Below are 19,898 nucleotides of genomic sequence, written 5' to 3'. Positions count from 1 at the left end.
CTTTGTTTTGTTATCTTCCCCACTTCTTATCTCCAATTGTCAGCCTGGTGCCTATGCTGCACCCTAAGGCATCCAGTTTCCTGTAGCTTTTTGGATCATGTATGGCTCTATATTAAGCCATCCTTGATTGATCTGCAGAGAGGAAATATAGGAGGGTAAACTTAATGTCAGTTTTGAAGATCAGTCCTTTCAAGCCTGTGGCCCAAAGGGAGTTTTTCTCACTGGTGTACACAGTAGAGTGCCTGATCCTTTTTGGGGGTGGGTGTGGGTGTGGAAAAGGCTGCTAAGTGATAATATTGAAGGAACACAGATGAGTGGAAAGTAAATCATGAGAATGACTGTTGCTTTTCCCAGACTGCGATGACTAAGCAACTCCTGTGGAAGCCTCTGAGTCACCTGTGATGAGCAGTGGGGTGCAGACAAGAAGCACTGCACAGAACTCACACACATCTCCAAGCACTTTGCCCTCACCACAGCAAGCTTCTCCAGGGGCAGGGGTGGGTGGAACAGCCCTGCAGATGCACCAACTGTCAATTCTCTGTGCCTGTGGAATCAGTAGGTGGGAACTGAATGAGATCCTTGATGTTTATGGATTCCTACCACCCTACCTCTAGATCCATGAGGACTCTTCGCCTGAGGGATATAGTTCATATATAGACAGGATAGGTCCTGTTGAGACAGGACCCTTCTGGAATGTTGATAGAAAAGTGAGGTGCAGCAGACAATGGTGGTTCAAGTCAGGTAGAGGGAACTTTAAGGGATTGCTTTTGAGTGAGAGTGTAGACCATTGCATGTGTTTGTATGGAGCAATAATACATCTTGACTTCTATTTTAACAAGGCTGCTTTGTGTGCTGCATTGGGAATAGAGAAGCATCAGCACAGATAATAGGTATGTATGAGAAGCTGAGAGATTTGTGAGGATGATGTTCCAGGAATATAAACAAGATGAGGATGATCTGAGTCAAGGCTAGCAGAGAGCAGATGGAAGTGCTCACAAAATGGCTTCATTTGAAAAGTGATAGTTTTTAAATTAAAAAGAACTAAAAATGAGTGCAAGGTTTCTGTCCTGATCAATAAGAACTAAGTTGCCAATTATTGAGATGTAGAATAAGCAATAAGAGAATATTTTGGAACAGACTAAAGGGTCTAAGTAGTGGATCTGTTGACTTGAGATGTCTATTGGACCTATATTGTTGATTCATATAAGAAGTCAGGCAGGTGCGTGTGTTTGGAGTTAGGAAATGTGATCTAGTGGCGGGGGATATATTTGAGTATCATTAAAGTAATTTACAACGATGAAGATAAGATCCAACTATTTTAGGGATGAATGAAGTAGAGAAGGAGGAGGAAGGAGAGGAGGAGAAGGAGAAGGAGGAGGAGGAGGAGGGAGAGGAGGAGGAAGAGGAGGAGGAGGGAGAGGAGGAGGAGGAGGGAGAAGAGGAGGAGTAGGAGTAGGAGGAGTAGGAGGAGTAGGAGGAGTAGGAGAAACTTTGGTTTTTTTTTTTTTGGTTTTTTTTTTTTTTTTTTTTATGTGATTAACCAAAGGTTGAGAAGCAGCATCTAGACAGGCTGGTGCAGCATCAGGCAAGCATCATTTAGAAAGGTTGGCAGAGCACCAGGCAAGTATAAAGCAACATGTGCTCCAATTGGAGACTGTGAACCACTGGGTGAGATGCTGCTGAGACAGTAAGTAAAACAAGGGCCAAAAATGTATTCTTGCTTTAACAACATAATAGTCACGGAAAAGAAAAGTGTGAGGTGGGCATTGGAATGTTTAAGAGTGGAGGGAGAGCTGGGTAGTAGGGCTCAAGGGTGGAATCAAAGCAGAAAGACTAAAGGTTGGGCTGAAGACATGGCTGCCAGTAAGGTTCTTTCTGTGAAACATGGAAACCTGAGTTTGAGTACATAGCACATCCCATGAACAAATTCTGTTTGATAGCACAGGCATTTGACACTAAGGTTAGAGTTGGGGAGATAGGCAGATTCTTAGGGTTCACTGACCAGCCAGTCTAGCTGAAGCAACAAGTCCCAATTCTCAACGATAGCCTCTCTCTTGAAAAATAAAGGGATCCACTAGCCTCCCGGTACACATGAGTATCATATGAGAGGTGTAACCCCCCCCACACCCCCATGAACATGCACTCACACAAGTGGTCAGTGTCTAAGGAACAATAACCAAGGCTGTTCTCTGGACTCCATCTACCCAGGTATTCAGGAGTGAGGAGTGCACCCCCCACCTACACGCTCAGACACACACAGACACACAGACACACAGACACACAGATGCACTTCAAAAATTAAAATAAAATTCTTACTTAAAAAAAAATCATACAAAGGAGACCACAAAAGACATGATAGTCTCAAAGTCAGTAGGATTTTATTTAATGAAATGACTAAAACAAATATTTAATGAAAGTTGTTTTCTACATTTATCTTCACATTATATAGAATTCTTTTACATAGAAATTCAAAATTTTAGCTACTTAAAATTGACATTTTTGAAATTTTCCCCAAAATGTACCAGTTAACTCCATCTCCTTTTGTATTTTCAGGGCCATGGCTACCTCCCTTTGTGGCTCTCATCTTCTTGCTGAGGCACTGGAATGCAAGTACATCCTTTGCAATAACAGTAAGCTTAACTTAAGAGAGCTCCCCATGGTAAAGCAAGGGTTGCACACCCTCCTGATCTGAAACAGGGAATGATAGCAAGAGGGTTCTGTGAGTATCATGGGTTCATTTATACATTTTGTTGAGGTGGGGTCTTCTATGTAGCCCATACTAGCTTGCTGAGATCATAGCCATATACCAGCATGCCCAATAACGCTCATTTAATATACAAAAAAGGTATTCTAGGGATTTTATGCCTGTTATTTCTAATCCTTAAGATATTATAATTTAATTTATATACTTACACTCATTTTAAGGAAACTGAAGTTCCAAGGTAAGAAGCAGCTTGTTTAGAACATCAGGATAATGATGAAAGAGCCCAGCATTCAACCCAGGACTGCCTGATCTCACTTAGAGGTTGCTTTGTACAGTATGGTCTCAGTTCAACAATGGTTTATTTACAGCCCCTCCTTTTCTCGCTCTGGTTTCATTGTAGGGGTATAGTCGTGAATGCATAGTTCTCATCTCTACAGACTTTCCTACTACAGTAAAGATAATGCAAAAAATATATATACTGTCAGAATAATGTGGATAGCAGCAGGAATAGTGAATGCAGACTACCACGCAACTCATGACAGAGCAAACAAGCCTAGGAGCTGCCAAGGAAATTCACTAGAGGAGGCACAACACTACTCTGGATTTCAGTGAATGAGTTAAAGAATGGGATAATCCAACAAAGGAAGACTGTTCTAGGTAAGAAAGTGAGTCACATGAGTGGACATAAAGAACAGGTAGTGCTTTAACTAATAGCACATTAGCAATCTGTAATTGTGAGGTCATAGCATCTAGGGTGACTGCTATGTACTGGAGATGACTGACAGCTCTGTGTTAGTAGAGGGACATTTTAGCAGTCCTGCTAAAGAGATGGACAGAAGCGTGTGCATCTACAAGCTTTTAGGATACTCAGCCGCTAATTTTCCTTTCAGCTAAGTTTTCTGTGGAACGACAGACAGCTCCACTGCGTGCAGCGAGAACAAACAGCTTGCCATGATCACAGACTGCAAGTTGTTTATTGAAGGAGACCAGGGCAGGACATCATGTCCTTGGCAGTGGCCGGCACCACACATAGAGTATTTCTTAAGAAATAAAAATGGACACATTGTCAGCAGAAATCACAAATTTATTAACTCTTAAATATATCAATCAGTCATTTACCATTACGGCAAGAAATATATACAGTGTCCCATGGTAAACTGCAGTGTTTTCCAAACAATAGAAGATGATGAAGGTGTAATTTCACTGTGCTGGAGAGAACAAATCACGATTTCCTCACATCTTAGTGCAGAAGACAAACTGGATCTATGGTAATTCTTCAACACCACATGCTAAGTTAAAAGTGTAAAAAAAAAAAAACAAAAAAACAAAAAAACCAAACCATCCTACCACTATTTGTGTTTTTAAATACATGTATGCCACGCAGAGCTGCTTCACAGAAAGGTAAAAGAAATCCAAAAGGGAAAAGTGAGGCCATTACTTTTTCACAGATCTCATTGGCAGGTTACACGGCTCAATACATTTACTGTATATATTCGTTTTAAATATATATTGTTTTAAATCATGTGATAATTATCAGAAAAGCTTCAACCATCTATCATACATTCACTAGCAACAATATATCTAAAGTGATTAGCAATCAACACCAAAAGGTGAAATGAGGAAAAAGAGAAGGGGGTGTTTAAGTTTTTGCTTTTTTTGCTTCTGCTTTAAAAATCGGCTTCTAAGGAGTGTGAGCAGCTATGGTGGAGGTAACGCTGATGGATATTCCATGCACCATAAAGCAGTTCAGCGCAGAGAAACAGCCTCCCAGGGACCGAATCGACAAAGGAGAAACGAGAGACGAGAAGAAAACTGGGGCATTTCCTTTTCCTCTTTGTTTTAAGCTAGACAAGCCTTAACTCCCGGCAGAAGGATACTACTGTGACTCAAGAGAGAAGCTAGAACTGCAGGAATCACAAAGATCAAGTTCAACCTCTAGGAAGATGGAGATTACTCCTCACGTGGCTAGCTAGTGAAAGTGAGGCAGGAAATGTCCTCTGACCCAGGTTGTACACAGGTTGTACTCCATTTGGTCTTCCATTTCTGTAGTTGGGACGAACCAGGTCAGTATAGTAGGCTTTTACTGCTATTAGCGTAAGTCTCAACAATTCCAACAATTTCCACATAGCAAGGATACCTACGCACAAATGGTAGCTTAAGCTGAATTTTATTCTTCTTTTATTTAAATATTTATTTAAATGTAACAACTCCACAGCCCTGAAGAGCCTGGAAGTGTTAGTTTTAGCTTCCTCTAAAAGACCTTGACTTTTATTTTAATCATATACAAATGTTACTTTTTTTTCTTTTTACATACTACCAGCTATAGGAAGAAAGAAAGATAAATACACAAAAGAAAGAGAGAGAGAAAGGGGGAGAGAGAAAGATAAAGAAAAGAAAAATAAAAACAAATACAAAGAAATGGAGCAAATAGTATACACTGAAAACACAACACAGACTTAAGAAAGAAAAACCCAAATCAGTGCCAAGCATTCACCAGGACTGTGTGTGTCTGAAAGCAATCAAACTAGTAAACGATGTGAATTTTTCCAGTATACATAGTTTGACCCAAATCAACATGGCTTTGATGGTAGAATCACCAAATGATTCTTGCTCCTACGATCACACAGGAGTTTGCTTACATAACCATCCATTTATCTAACACCAACACTGTCAGAGAAAAGCCATCCATTCATTTCTATCAGGAGCACACCAGGAACTGAAGGCATATACATATATGTATTTGCCTTAAAAGTGAAGAAAAAAAAAAACCTAAAAAAACCCAAAACCCCAAATCCCAACAAAAAGCTCAAAGAGAATAATGACAGCATTCTTGAAAGATTTCCTTACACACTGTCATTCAGAGAACAGTAATTTTAATTAAGTCTTTTGGATCTTGGCATACACAGAGAAACCTGACGGATCAGCTGAACTTGGAGTTATTGTGGAATTTTCTTGTCTGAGCTCCCTCTAGAGTTTGCCAACAGTAACGGAAGTTTGCATGGAACATCCCGTCCGGTAGCTGGAGTGTAAACAATGTACAGGAAGGAATACATGATAAGATGACGTGTCACATGATAAGATGACGTGTCACATATGCATTACACGTAGAACCTTCACAACTTCATGCACTCAGAAACATGCATGAAGAGGAGAGGACGTCCCAGGATCACCCGCCTGGTGCCTTGAGGACAGAATGAAGAAGTGGCACTGTTGACAATTAGCTGAAAGGGAGAATGGGAGGAAGAAATAAATCACATTGTTTTTGTTTGTTTGCTTTTTATAAAATATCAACCTTTTTGCCACAGATGTTACTAGGGTATCATTTGATAACTTAGCTGAAGTTCAGATTGGAAATACTTTGTACGAGATCTTTGCCTGTGATCCTTCCAAGATAAAATACATGTTTAACAAAGGGCAATCAACAGTATCTATTTGTTCAAACAAAGCAAAGATGAAAAAAAATGAACAAAGTAAGGAGTTGCAGGCTTTAACTGCATTATTAAATTTAAATATATGTTTTAAGCATTCAGGTTTACTAGACAAATTCAGTGAATTCATATCAATATTTGGTTGAAACAGAATTAAAGTTCAAGTTCACCCAATGCTTTTGTTCATTATGCTTAAATTCCTTGGGAAATCAAAATCAAAAGTCAGTTCAACAAGGAATATAGTCTCACAAATACAGAGACCAGGATTATTCTTATGCAGTTTTTTTAAAAGCAATAGCTGAAAGCACCATTTCTTGAAATCTCTGTTCCACCTTGGCGTGGGGAAAATATAAGCAGTGGCCCCTAATCATGCCTGGACCCTAATCCCAGTTTAAGACACAAATCTTTAGGAACAACAATGCAGGGATGAATTTTAGTGTGTTCAACTGTCAGTGACTATGAATGGCATTTGTCATGTCTAAAGTTCAGCCGGACTTGCTGTTGTGGTCCACCCTCTTGCGTTAGCACCATTACACTCAGTCAGACCCAGTAAGCTCAAGTACCTATTAACCCCAGCCGAGGGCTAACAGAAACTGCAACTTCTAAAAGACAGGGAGATACCAAAGGGTTTCAAAGCTTAATAGAAATTGCTCTGGATAATTGAGAGTTATCCTCATTAACCCAGCTATAAGAAGCTTTTGATGTGAGAACTCCAGGATGGTAAGTGATGAAATCCAGCTACTGGGGAAAAAAAAAGGTCTTCTTGGTGTTTGGTACCTCTCAAACAGTGGTGATGCTGTCAAGTGAACGCTAGAATTGAGGACTCATGCAAAGCCACAATGGATTTCCAAAGACCTCGCATGTGCTTCCCGGAGTAGACTGTTGAGCGAATGCCCACAAGGGGAAGAACACCAGCCATGCAGCTTTTCCAGAACTAGCCCCCATCGCACAGAACCGTGGGGCAAGATGCTACTTACAAGACCCAAATGTGAATGGTTTTCAGATGTTTTGCCACAAAGAGGTGCCTCCTGAGAAGTTCTCTTTCCCATTTGGAATACAGGGTGGCCTATTAAGAGAAGCCCCATTTAAGCCACCTGGCATAAAAGGAAGTTTTCTTAAATAGGCTTTATCCCTTAACACTTACGAGATATGCAGAGAAAACTAGCCCCCGGCCCAATACATTTGCACCCATCCCTTCTACATTAAATAGCAATTTGTGGTGTACCTCTTTGGGGTAAAAACCACAGAAGCACTGACAAACTTTATTTTTCTCTTCACTCCTTTCGTGTCTTCTTCTTGATTACATAGCTATATTTTTGGAATATGTTTTAACCTTTTGCTGTTGTTACTGGAACTTATTTTTGTATTTATCCTTTTTAAGTCTCTTTTTGAATATCCAACAGTGCTATATGATGACTGAAATGACAGAAGATCTTTGAAAATCACTGTGGTTGATAAACTACCATCAAACTGAGAAATCAAAATGGCTTTGCTGGAGCCTGGCGAGTGACAGTAAGAACTAGGCTCCTCCATCTCCCAACATCTTCCAGTATTAACAGGGGATCCTGGAAAGAGATGCTCAGTGGTACAGGCTTCACTAAACTTCGTTACTCCCTCCTTGCTCTTAGCTCGTCCCATTTTACTGATACAAATGATTTCCCATCAGTCCCCTTTCCTCCAGCAAGCCAGCCTATAGTGTTCTGCCTTCTTTTCTAATGTGTCCAAAGTTCCAGCATTATAACTCCTTGGTGTTCCTCTGGCTTGGACTCTCTCCCCCTTGTTTTCTTTCCATTTCTGTATCTCCAAATTCTATTCCTCTTGTAATATCTTGTTCAGCATCCAGTCTTTCATGTAAAGTATGGATGCTATACACACTGTTATTCATTTGCACCTATCTCTAAAGTTAAGTATACAGCTTAGTTTTTGCATGGTGTTAGTGATGAATTGGTCTCTACACCAGAATATGTGTTTCCTGTGGGAGATGCCTCTTTGTCTTTCTCTGCATCAAGCCCAGGAGTGTTGAGAGTATCTGATTATTGGCTGGAAATTAAGCATGACATCTGAGGAAGGATACTGAGATGAGAACATGCTACGACAGCTGACATTTACTTTGAAAATGCTGCTTTCTACATTTGCCTACCATCAAGAGCATATTAAAAAAGTATGACAGCCTAGGAATATTTACTTGATGGGTACTGTGGGGGACCCCGAACGGTGAAAGTGAACATTCTGCCACTTCCCATCACGGCGGTGCCACACGCGCGTCTCTTCTGACTGCATGGTCTTTGGCATCCCGCTTCCGTCCATGTACTGTGTGAGCCGAATGTATGCGATGCAGGCTGCGTCATCCCCTACCAGGTGAACGTGTGGGTTGAGGATGATCGTGTGGATTGGTTTATTGCTTTTGGACAAAGCTGAAAGAGAACAAGGCAAGATCATAAACGAAGGCCATACATAAAGCAAGCTAAAATCAAGATTAACTTCAGTTGGGGTTAATGAGAAATGGTGCTGATTCATGCCTGAACTCATTATTCTATTTGTACTAACTGAGTGCTGGGTATTGTATAAAGTATAACCAATGAAACAAGCATAGATAATCTTTATTTTCTTTGTGTTCCTTGGGAGGCAATTTGTGCTACACTGGAGTTTTGATTGATTAGGTAGAGAAGCTACAGAAGACGCATTATATTTACTCGTAAGGGCAAGAAACAGAAGCTATGCTATGAAGAGAGGTGGAGAAGCCCTGGCCCAGGCACACTTCTTTCTGTGACACTTGACAGGATGACTGCAGCTGGTAGTTTTGTAGTTAGGATGTGGGATAAGGGAAATATCTCAAGTGTCAAGTTTAGAAATCACTGTTTCCCGGTATGGATTTGTTTCTGCATTAGATCCTGTGACTTTTCAATTTGGTCATAATCTGTGTGTGATCAGCTAGTCAAAATTCACAATCCACTGTCTGATCACACTGTAGCTGGCTTAGACCAGCCAGTTATTAAAACAGGCTTCAACCTTTGGTGTATTGGATAATAGTCATACCCATTCTAAAAACACGATCAAGAGGTTTATGGATTCTGACACAGTTCCTACTGATGGCATTTTGTAAATTAGAATAGGCTGAGTTACTTTAGCTGTTACCCAAACATACGTCTCATTCTCAGACAACAGCTATTTTAATTACTCAGAATCTTATTTACATAAGAGAATATCTCATTATGGAGAGGGCATTTATGGAAAATATCAGTGTATAATGTCTGTAATGTTGAAATGGGTGAAATATTAATGGATTAATAAACTATTTTACTAGAAGTAAAACTGTTGGTTGACAGATGGAGGAGATAGTTACCTTCATCAAAATGCTGGAATACACAGAATATGAGAATATTCAACCCAGTTTTGTTAACACAAACGTACCACTAACTATTGTTGCTTGTTTGTTTGCAAACAGCTAACATGTACAAGATAAACTCATGCACTAAAGACACATGCAAGGGAGACTTATCAATGCATTTAGTTACTACAAGTAAACCAAATTACCCTAATTATCCTTAAAATTCTTCCTTAATTCAACAGGAATTGAATCTCACGGCTAAAAGACTAAATTCTCATCACAGCCCATGATAATATAACGGAAAGTTTCAGGCTGTAGAGAATTCCTGGTTAACTTAGATTCCTTTGGCTTGGTTTTACTTTTATTTACCAAATTTTTCTAATTTACAGAAACTTCTTTAGAAATATGTATGTTTTCTGAAAGATACATGTTCCCTTTGAGCTACTAAAACATTAAGACCCTTGCAGTCTGAGTGGAAACACTCACTGATTGTTCATCTCCCTTCCTACCATATTTTGAAAGTGACTGCTGGACCTTCATCAGAGCTCATCCACTGTGACTATCAAGGCTGTGGTTTCTCTTCTTCCTACATCAACAATTTTACAAAACTTCCAAGTAATACATGCTCAGAACATTATATAGCATATACTGTTCCTTCACTGGGTCTTAAAGGCTGTTTTCATATTTTTCAAAACACCATAGACTGGTAGGTCTGAAGGACATATGTTTCAGTTTTAAACAAGAACAGTTTTCACAGAGGACAGACACACTGTCAGTAGAAATACCCATTGAAGGAAAGAGCCAAAGAGCCGGTGAAAGTGGGAGATATTCAAGGAAGAGCTGGTAAGGAACTTGGAATGGATACCATTTTCAAAGTAGAATCTGTGAAAGTCCATCCCTTCCACTAAGTTGCCCAATGCTTCAGGTTCAAAGGCAGTGAGGCCTGGATCACAGATTTTTCTGCAGTAAGAAAAAAAATATCATGAGAAAATGTGCCCACAGTAGAAGTGCTAAGCACTCTTGTTTACAGTCAGTAAAGGAAAGAGATTCTAAAAAGCACCCCAAATAGGAAATTTCTACCATGGACCTTGACAAGGTAGGTCAAAGAACAGAATCCAAAATGTCATTTTTGAAGAAAACTCACAGAGACACACAATTAAGTTAAACAGTCCAAGCACAATCGGCCCCTTTGTAAGATGCGTGCTTCTTAACTTTCAGAGTTAATTCTTTAGTTTTTTAACTTTGGACTTAGGTTTCCTATGTTTCAAATCACAAAGTTGAGGACATACTCCACCTCCAACTCCTTTCAAGCCATATTTAGCTTTGGAAATAAGAATTTTTTTGGGACAATCTTTGAGAGACACAGCTTCTCCATCCTCCTCAAATACCTGTATTGTAACTGACATCAAGGATAGGATGCCTGACTGAACTTCCTGGAATGTCCAGATGGTTACATTGAGTGTATTTTGAAGCTTATTTTATGCTCAAAAGAAATTTAAGAGGCGATTCAAATGGACACAATAGTTCTCTTTTCTATCCTAGAAGCAGAATTTAGCAAAGGAGTATATAATGCTAAGCTGTTTTCAAAAAACCAATGGACTTTCTTTGGAGAAATTTACATTTTCAATAGAGAACAATTAACCATAAACTATAAAATCAAGCAACTATAACTCATTGATACTAAAACAAAAGCTAATGTAAAGTGCTTCAAGTTAGATTATAGTGGACAGGAACGATATAGGCGCAAGGAGAGAAAACTGGGGCAGGGCTCTTAAGACTGAGCAGGAGCTTGGCAGGTACATGGAAGGAGCTGAGTAGGAGGTAGGACAGCAAGAAGCCTAAGTCTAAATCAAAGGATTTGGGACTATTTATCACTTTGTCCCAAAGGCGGAATATAGTGGATGGACATTTTCAATATAGGAGAGAATTTTTCTTAACTATCAGGAAAACAATTATGCAAACCTAGCTTCCTGTGGTTCTTCAAAGTGTAACACATTAGTTCACGGGACACGGACACGGTTCTGATAAATGGTGCTGCATAGACAGTCGGGGTTTCAGGCCTGGAAACCTGACCTCCTGCTTCAGAGAACCCAAACCAAACACAACCAAGGACCACAGAGCCAGTCAGCCTGGGAGGAACACTTTAAGGTTGCCAATTCAAGCAATTATCCTTTGTGGTGGAGGTGGTGTAGAGGGGAAATAATCAACTTTGTCTCATGCTGCCTGCTGGGCAGGTATTTTAAAGCTGAAGTCAAATATATATACTTTCTTCCTAAGGAGTGAAGTAGGAAGAATAGTGTTCCTATGGCAACAGAAATTTATTCTGCCAGGTGTTATTATTTCCTCTATAAATATGACTTAGTCGTCAGTTTGTGAATCCAAATTTTATATTACCCTCACATTGACTCTGGGGTTTTATAATGTATTATAATGAAGCTTTTTACCCCACCTTGCAAAGAGACAATGTACTGGAAAGTTTCTACTCATTTTTCTCTCTCTTAACTATTATCTATCTCTATCTAGCATCTATCTATCTTTCTATCTATCTACCAATCATTTAACATTTATCTATGTATCCATGTATCTATCTATCTATCTATCTACCTATCTATCTATCTATCTATCTATCTATCTATCTATCTATCTATCTATCTCTCCATCATCTAGCTATCTTCTATCTACCTACCTATCATCTATAGCTCTCATTTATCTACCCATATATCTATCATCCATTTGCTGAACAGGCTTTATGTGGATAAAGACTGACAGTATACTGGACATATTGGTTGGGGGCTGATGCTATGAACAAAGCTTAAGGACCAGCTAACAGAGCCTCACCAATACATTCTTCAACGTAAAAAGCTTTAGAGTGGAAGTAATATTGGATCATCCCTAGGTCTGGAAGTAAAATTGTAGGCCAAATGACAGGCCCTCTAAGCAAAGATCAGGTGACGTGCTCTCAAGACACTGAGTTATTTAAATATCCCACATTAAACTGTGTGAGAGCAGGAAATACCTCTCATTTCCTAGCCACAGTTACACTCTGTCCATGAAAGAAAAACAAAACACAACTTTGTCTTCCACTAGAGACAGCTATCATCAAAGGGGCTTTTTAAGATTTCTCTTGTTCTTTGGAGACTCACAGAGGTCTAACAAGGTTACAACGGCCAAACAAATAAAAAGAACAATCTCTATGATACAGAGTTATCAGTCACAGCTTAAGAGAGCTGTTGTCTGTGACAGTAGGGATCTAAATTCCAACCTTGCTGTCTCTCTTATCAAGTATATTTTACTAGGCGATAGTGAAGAGCTAATGCCCACACTTGTTCAGGGGCATAACTGTAGTTGTATGAACACACAGTTAATGTATAAGGATTAGCTTCCAGGTTCAGTCTCCATATTTAGTGACTGTCTTCTCCATTTTACATTGCCCATTGTTGTATGTTTGGGTAGTGAACCTCCCTCTATTGGTCATTTTTCCACAATTTTAGGGAGGAAAGATTTATTTGAGTACTTGGTTTCAGAGGGCTTCAGTCCATCACAGGGTTTGTTTATGCACAAGAGGGGACATGACTATCGTTAATTCATTTTACTTATTTTTTTCCTGCTAATGGTCAGTTCATATCCTTTGCCCATTTTCTGTCTTTTTAATCTTATCCACTCAGCATAAAAGGTAACCATTGACACATTTTGCAAACACTCTTCTAAGTCAGTCCTCTGTTAGTTTTGTTTTGGGCTTTGAAAATTAGTGGTGTATAAATTTTATCAGTCAGGAAATTAGCTTATCTCGTATTTATGGCCACTTTTCCTGCCTTTAAACTTAGAAACATTTTTTCTAATTAGGGATTAGAATCAATTCCGTTTTCTTTTCTTTTTTATTTTCATTTTTTCCCAGCATTAAACAGTTTCACAGTTGAAATATGTAGTAAGGAAACAAAACAAACCACAAACAAACAACAACAACAACAAAACCCACAAGGATTTAGATCCACAAATAGCTTTGCAATGACCCTTCATGTCGTATGTAAATATAATTCTTTTTTCTCAAGCAAAGTGACTTCTTTACACAAAATGTGACCCAGAAATCTATAGTTTTTTAAGTTAGGCATGAAATCTTCTTCTTCAATCAAAACTTCTCTTAATACAAAACCACACTCAACAGATGCGGGTCAAGTTGGCATCATTGGTTGAGGGGAATTAACACTCGTTATCACCATCTCTGATCTTTCTCTGTTCCAATCCCACTTCCTGCTTTCTTTCTTTTTAAGTCTTTGCTCAAATGTATTTCTCTGATGCCTTACTTTCACTTAGCACCATGAGGGTGATTACAAAGAACTATTCACAAAAGCCATTCCCAGTCCTTAGAACAGAGGTTGAGTCATCTCTCTGAAATCATAAGCACGTTATTTCTCTTGAGAGCCCCCTTGTCATTTATATGATACAACACTGTTGGTAACAGGGTAAAGCAGGGGTTTAATGTGTGGGACTTCAGTCATGCTGAGAAATACAATGGCATAGGAAATATAGTAGCCCAGGGTGTGGAAGCGACTCAAGCCTAACTGTCACTACTCACGTGTAAGCCTCAAAGTCCCCATTGTTGATAGCTTCAATCAGTTGCTCAGTGACTTTGATGATCTCCTGTTTTCGTGCTAAAAGTAAAGATAAGAGTCAGGTGAGAACAGAGGCCAAAGGACATATAAGATGCCAGTCAAGACTACAGCTGCTTTGCCTAATGCAGGTATCAGAGGAGGCACCTCTCCTGGAGCAAAATGGTTGATCGTTTTCGCACAGTCTTATTGCTCAAAATGGGAGACCAACACCACCTACCTCTCCTAGGAGCATTTAGAAGCACAGATAACCAGGTACCACCCCAGACCAGGCCATTCAGAATCTGAATTTCAACAGGGCTCTCAGGGTCCTCCAGAAGGCAGGCCTCCATCGCTTTTGCTCACACGCAACAGGCACCCGGAAGTTTGAATTCACCCTAGCTACCCTCATCACTCTGGCTTTGTGAATTTTTTTTTGTTTTGTTTTTTATTAACAAATGTGTTACTGAAAAATTTAGGTTGTAGAAAGTAACAGAGAACAAACACCTAGCTGCAGAGTAAAGATGGTCGACATCAGGTGTTTACTGGCTTCGTATTCCCTGAGTCAACCTGCCTGGCCCTTCCAGAAGGGGGACATTAACAGGATGATATTAGGCCACCTTATTAAGTAAATGGTCTTTAGTAAACTCTTTAAGTTGCAGCAGAAATATATGAATTGGTGCTACAAATGTGGGCAATAAACAGATGGCAACCCCCTTGCAAAACTATTAAACCCAGCAAACATCAAACATAATTAGTGTCTTTTCCTGTCTAAAAATTGGTAAAATTATTAATGGCTGGTCTGGTTCAGATATCACACCTTAATCAACTTTCTTTCCAACTACACCTGCTTCAAGTTTTCTTTCCTCTTCTTAAATACCTGAAGTTCCTGCACTGTCCCCTTGGTATCCCTGACACCTTAGAATAAAGCATGTGGCTTGTTTGACTGCTGTTTAAACTTTGTACATTGTGTCAACCGTGTCCTCCTATTTAAAAAGAAAGTTCTTTGCAAACAAAGAACATGCTATTTCTTTGTGTTGCCTAAGAAATCTTTGTTCAATAAAATGGACGTTAAATAATTTTTTGAGTTTGATCAGTTGAGACGATGGATAACGTTTTCTTAATTTCAGAATGTTGGTTGTTTTAGTCATGAAATATGTCTAAATATTAATGTTATTAGTTTTAAATATAAATTATGTTTAAATATTAAGTTGACTAGGTTTTCAGACAGGGGGTCACAAAGTTACTTGCAATTATTCTGTGCCTCTTGCTCATCATGAAGATGCTAACCTTTGCTTTAATTCCTTATTGATTGCAGGAACCAATTTGCATATTTTAAATGATCTGATCTTCTGGATTTAATGAAAACTTAAAGTTGCATTTACGTTCAAGATCCTGTTTATCTAAATGAAGTCATTTCTTATTAAAAAATAAATCTGGAAAAATAATTTGACTCCATTAAGACTATCTGACATTACCTCATACCAAATATAATAGTCAGGGGCCTCATAAAAGGATTATTAGAGCTGTCTATATAATGGCTACTAACTATGTAAATGTTTATAATGTAAAAGGATCATGCTTATAGTCCACAATAGTTGCATAAATTCTCACTTGTATGAAAGCATAGAACACGGGCTTTCCTAGATCCTCTACACACTTATAATATCTGTTTTTTTCCCATTTAATTGATCCATATGAATAATGTAGCCATCCTCGGGACATACTGATGGAGTGGTAGCAGATGATAATTCCGTAGCAAGGATGCTGCCAATGGCACATTCAATTTAGTTAGGCAACAGGTGATTCATCTACCTGTTCTTGGCAGCGTGAAGCTTTGGTAAAGGTCCATGATAGCCAACCTGATTCTGGATCATGAAGGACAACTGTGAGAAGCTGCTCAGGAGCGAGAGTGTAGGAGATGTGGCTTCCAAGTGAGAGTGTAAAAGATGTGACTTCCAAGTGAGATTATAGGAGATATGACTTCCAAGTGAGAGTATAGGAGATATGACTTCCAAGTGAGAGTATGGGAGATGTGACTTCCAAGTGAGAGTGTAAAAGATGTGACTTCCAAGTGAGAGTGTGGGAGATGTGACTTCCAAGTGAGAGTATGGGCGATGTGACTTCCAAGTGAGAGTGTGGGAGATGTGGCTTCTAAGTGAGAGTGTAGGGGATGTGACTTCCAAGTGAGAGTGTGGGAGATGTGGCTTCTAAGTGAGAGTGTAGGGGATGTGACTTCCAAGTGAGAATGTAGGAAATGTGGCTTCCAAGTGAGAATGTAGGAAATGTGGCTTCCAAGTGAGAATGTAGGAAATGTGGCTTCCAAGTGAGAATGTAGGAGATGTGGCTTCCAAGGCTCCCTCTTCACATGAGACTGTCATTTAAAATTAACAACCTTTTCAGTAAGTTATAGGCTGGCTGGAAAACTATAATTTGAAACCAAAACCAATCTTTTAATACTAATAAGAAATAAGGAGGAAGAAGGAGGAAGATGAAGAGAGGAAGAGGAGGAGGAGGAGAAGGAAGAGAAGGAGGAGAAGGAGGAGAAGGAGGAGGAGATGAAAGCCAAGTGTTGGTTTTGCGACTTCAGTAGGCAGTTTACAGAGTGTGGACACTTCTGGAACAGTTCCCAAGGTCCAGAAAACCTACATCCTGTCCCACTCAGATGATGGAGTCAGGAGCAGCAGTAGAGAGTGGCCATCTTTCACTCAAAACCACGATTGCCCAACTCCTCCTTGCCCACCCCCATCCCCCACAGCTTTCTGATGTTTTGCTACAGTGGCCTTTTAAGTTTGTTTATGCATGCTCAGAGCCACACAGACCATCTTCTATTTTACTTCCCATGCTGTTCGAGCTGGCCAAGCAACACCCAGAGAGGCCTCAAGGAGGATGCTTCTGTGCTGTGTCACCCTGGAGGCAGTGTGAGTCTTGGCTTAGGAAGGGCCTGGAACTCAGGAATTTCTGAAGTGTTCATTTCCCCCAGGCAAAGGCGTGTGAGTGAGTGAGTCAGGGCTGGGCCTGGCACATGACAGCTGACTCTTGGAAGGAAAGCAGAGGGTGGAAATGAATCACTCATGTACAGTGCTCTGAGGTTAGGAGTCGGAGCTGTTGCCACAAGCTCAGCATCTGACTGACCTAGGGTGTGAGGGTGGGGTGACTGCCGCCTCACTCTCCCTCAGCAACAGAGAGCTGTGGAGACAGTCACTGGGCCACAGCCTTGGCTACTTGTTCTCTAGGAAGGAGGTCTGGTCTTTCTGCTCCCTTTTTCTTTAAGATAGTGATGGCTGTGTTTGAGGATTTCCAGCTTGGGAAAAGAGATGGGAGGAAGGCATATGGAAAAGATGACCCACATCCACAATGCACTTTGCATGCCCGCATGCAAACACATTGGTCCTATTTCTCTCCCCACACTCACAGATTCTTTGACATTTTTTTTCTTTTTTTAAATCAATCGAAAGATCAGAAAATGTTCAGCTCCTAGGCCAAAGAAAGTTGACACAAGGAGTAGCCTGGGCCATCTCAAAGCTACTTTCTTTTCTGGTGAGGATAAAGTGAATGCTGGAAAAACAATTGATTGGCAAGCATCAGGTTACTTCAGGGTTCTTTTCTCTGTGCAAGGATTACAGCAGAGCAAATTTCATTATTGTCTGATAAAGAGCCTACAACTTGAAGATACCCTAAAACACCAGAAGCAGAGGTCTGTGAAAAATCAGGCCAGGCCCCTGATCTGGCCCCTCAAAAACCAAACCAAAACACACACACACAAACAAACAAACAAAGAAACAAACAGAACAGCGCTGAATGCGAGGGTCCCCTCCCCCATTGGAACTATAGGGTAAGTCTATGGTCCTTACCGGTCCCCACCTTCTCTGTGCCCCTTAGCAATCAGACTAGGCCAGATTAAATTAGGTGTGGTGGAATTACCTCCCACCAGACTCCAGGAAGGCTCAGAGAAATAAAAAGCTCTCTTGTTTTCCCAGTTTTCTTAGGGTCGCTGAAGTATCCACACCTCTCTTTAGAAGCTCATTTGTGCATTACCTAGAGGTTGTCTCGCCCGCTCTTCCACTTTAAGCTTCTAACTGGGAGTTTTGAAAGGAAGGCCCTTTCTTCTCTAATGCTGCTCTTGTATGATGCACTGTGTCTCCAAACGCTCCCCTAATGATTCTGTCCCCATCCCCCAGAGGTTGAAAGACGGTCCCGTGCGAGAGACTCTGTTCTGCTTTTCAGCTTTGCCTGTTAGGGTCTAGTGTCGGAACACAGTCACCATCACAGGCACTCAGAGATCTGCAGCTCCTTCCTTCCCAACTCTACCTCAAAGCCCATTTTAAAAGCATCACTTGAATATTTCATCCACTTCAAATACAACTCCCTGCATTAAGCTTGTCAAGGTCCATGACTGCCGATGAGAAGAGACAGGTGAGATGACATCTGCACTTCTTACTGTGCACAGAAACTCGTAGATGAACACCCTCTAATCAGGTGATGTCCTGGACAGATTGTAAGGTCTCAAGAGAGAATACAAAGTGCACAGAGCTGCTAGGGAGGGAAATCCCAAGAGGGACCATGAAGGAGACAGAGAAGAGAAGCTTCAAGCAATGCTGTGACTCTCAGAGACAAAGCTTCTTACATGCCCAGAGGGACAAGCCTGCAGTGACTCACTTCCTGGTTTCTCAGGTCTTCCTTCCCTACACAATCTACTGGTTGGAGAGAGTGGCAGTGCCAGTTGTCATTGAGATACTGATCTGCTGCCTCTTCGGATCACTGACACTGAAGAAAGCAGAACTTACAGATTCAATTCTTTCCTGTTCAGTAGTTTGTCATATAGGGCCACCATATTCCTGTTACATACACCTAATTGCTTTTCAATGGATCTTTCTCTACGTGTATAAACAAGAATGAGGCCAAGAACCAGAGAAAATATTGTATCTTATCTACTCCATCAAATTCTGTTGCTTTCATCTGCATGATTTCCACACTGGTCCACTTCTCCTGCATCATTGTGAGTCTAGTACTCTCTCCTGTCCAGGCTCCCTAGCAAGCTTCCTACCTGAGTTCCAGTGAGTAACTCAGATCTTCCCCTTCCTCCTTATAACACATTCAGGTGTTTACATATGCCTCTCTCTTCCGATTACGTTCTCCTTGAAGGCTTCTATGAGCTTTACATTGTTGTTAACATTCAAAAAGAGATTACAAAACATGTCACAGTCTAGATCCCAATCAGGTCTCACCCGACCTACTCAAAGGCTGTTTTAGTTTCATGATGCTCCCAGCAAGTCAAGATGCCCCTGCATCCTCCTATTCTGAGCCTTGGATATGTGCTTTCCTGTCTGAATAAACTTCCCACACTCGTGTTTCTACATGTTTCACAACAAAACAAAAATAAAAACAAAAACAGATCTCAACTGATTCTCCTTTAAAAAGACCTGAATAGCATCAGCAGAAGGGGCAAAGCTTACTGGGCCTTACCTTTAAACAAAGAATTACAAATAACTGAGGAAGACCAAGAGTGAAAGAACAGTCATTTCCATCTCTAGGCAGGAGTTCCCCAAGTGGTTATCTTATAACAAGTGGTCAGCCCTGAAATCATGTACAGAAAAGTAATACTAAATGGACTGAGCAGGTTGAAGATTTTATATATATACATATATGTGTGTATGTACATATATTACATATATACACACATATACATATACACACATGTATATATAATACATATTATATATACATATTATATATACATGTGTGTGTGTGTGTGTGTATGTGTGTGTTGTGTACAAACAGTAATGAAGAGGAAAGAGAGTATAAATTTGAGAGGAAGCAAGGTGTGGGTAGGAGGGGTTGGAAAGAGGAAA

The 19,898-nt window shown here is 40.2% G+C and overlaps 1 protein-coding gene across 34 annotated transcripts in view; it reads right to left on the bottom strand.

The window, feature by feature from the left end:
* Positions 1–2,356: 2,356 nt before the first annotated feature.
* The window catches only part of Camk2d (calcium/calmodulin-dependent protein kinase II, delta), a 250,840-nt gene continuing 233,298 nt past the window's right edge, over positions 2,357–19,898 (bottom strand). For 16 of the 34 annotated variants that reach the window (XM_030252342.1, XM_030252343.1, XM_006500823.4 and 13 more), the window contains 5 exons: positions 14,034–14,109; positions 10,326–10,420; positions 8,318–8,546; positions 7,110–7,198; positions 3,771–5,925 (listed from right to left, as the gene is read on the bottom strand). In XM_030252342.1, the coding sequence (XP_030108202.1) occupies positions 7,132–7,198; positions 8,318–8,546; positions 10,326–10,420; positions 14,034–14,109 (467 nt within the window). In that variant the 3' untranslated portion in view covers positions 3,771–5,925; positions 7,110–7,131. Of the gene's footprint in view, positions 5,926–7,109; positions 7,199–8,313; positions 8,547–10,325; positions 10,421–14,033; positions 14,110–19,898 lie in introns of those variants that run through there. The other 18 variants (XM_030252344.1, XM_030252346.1, XM_006500829.4 and 15 more) reach the window with 4 other exon arrangements.

This window comes from Mus musculus, chromosome 3 (assembly GCF_000001635.26).
Source record: "Mus musculus strain C57BL/6J chromosome 3, GRCm38.p6 C57BL/6J".
Lineage (NCBI taxonomy): Eukaryota > Metazoa > Chordata > Mammalia > Rodentia > Muridae > Mus > Mus musculus.
Note: the sequence above shows the minus strand (reverse complement) of the source record. Positions and strands in the feature narration are given on the sequence as shown.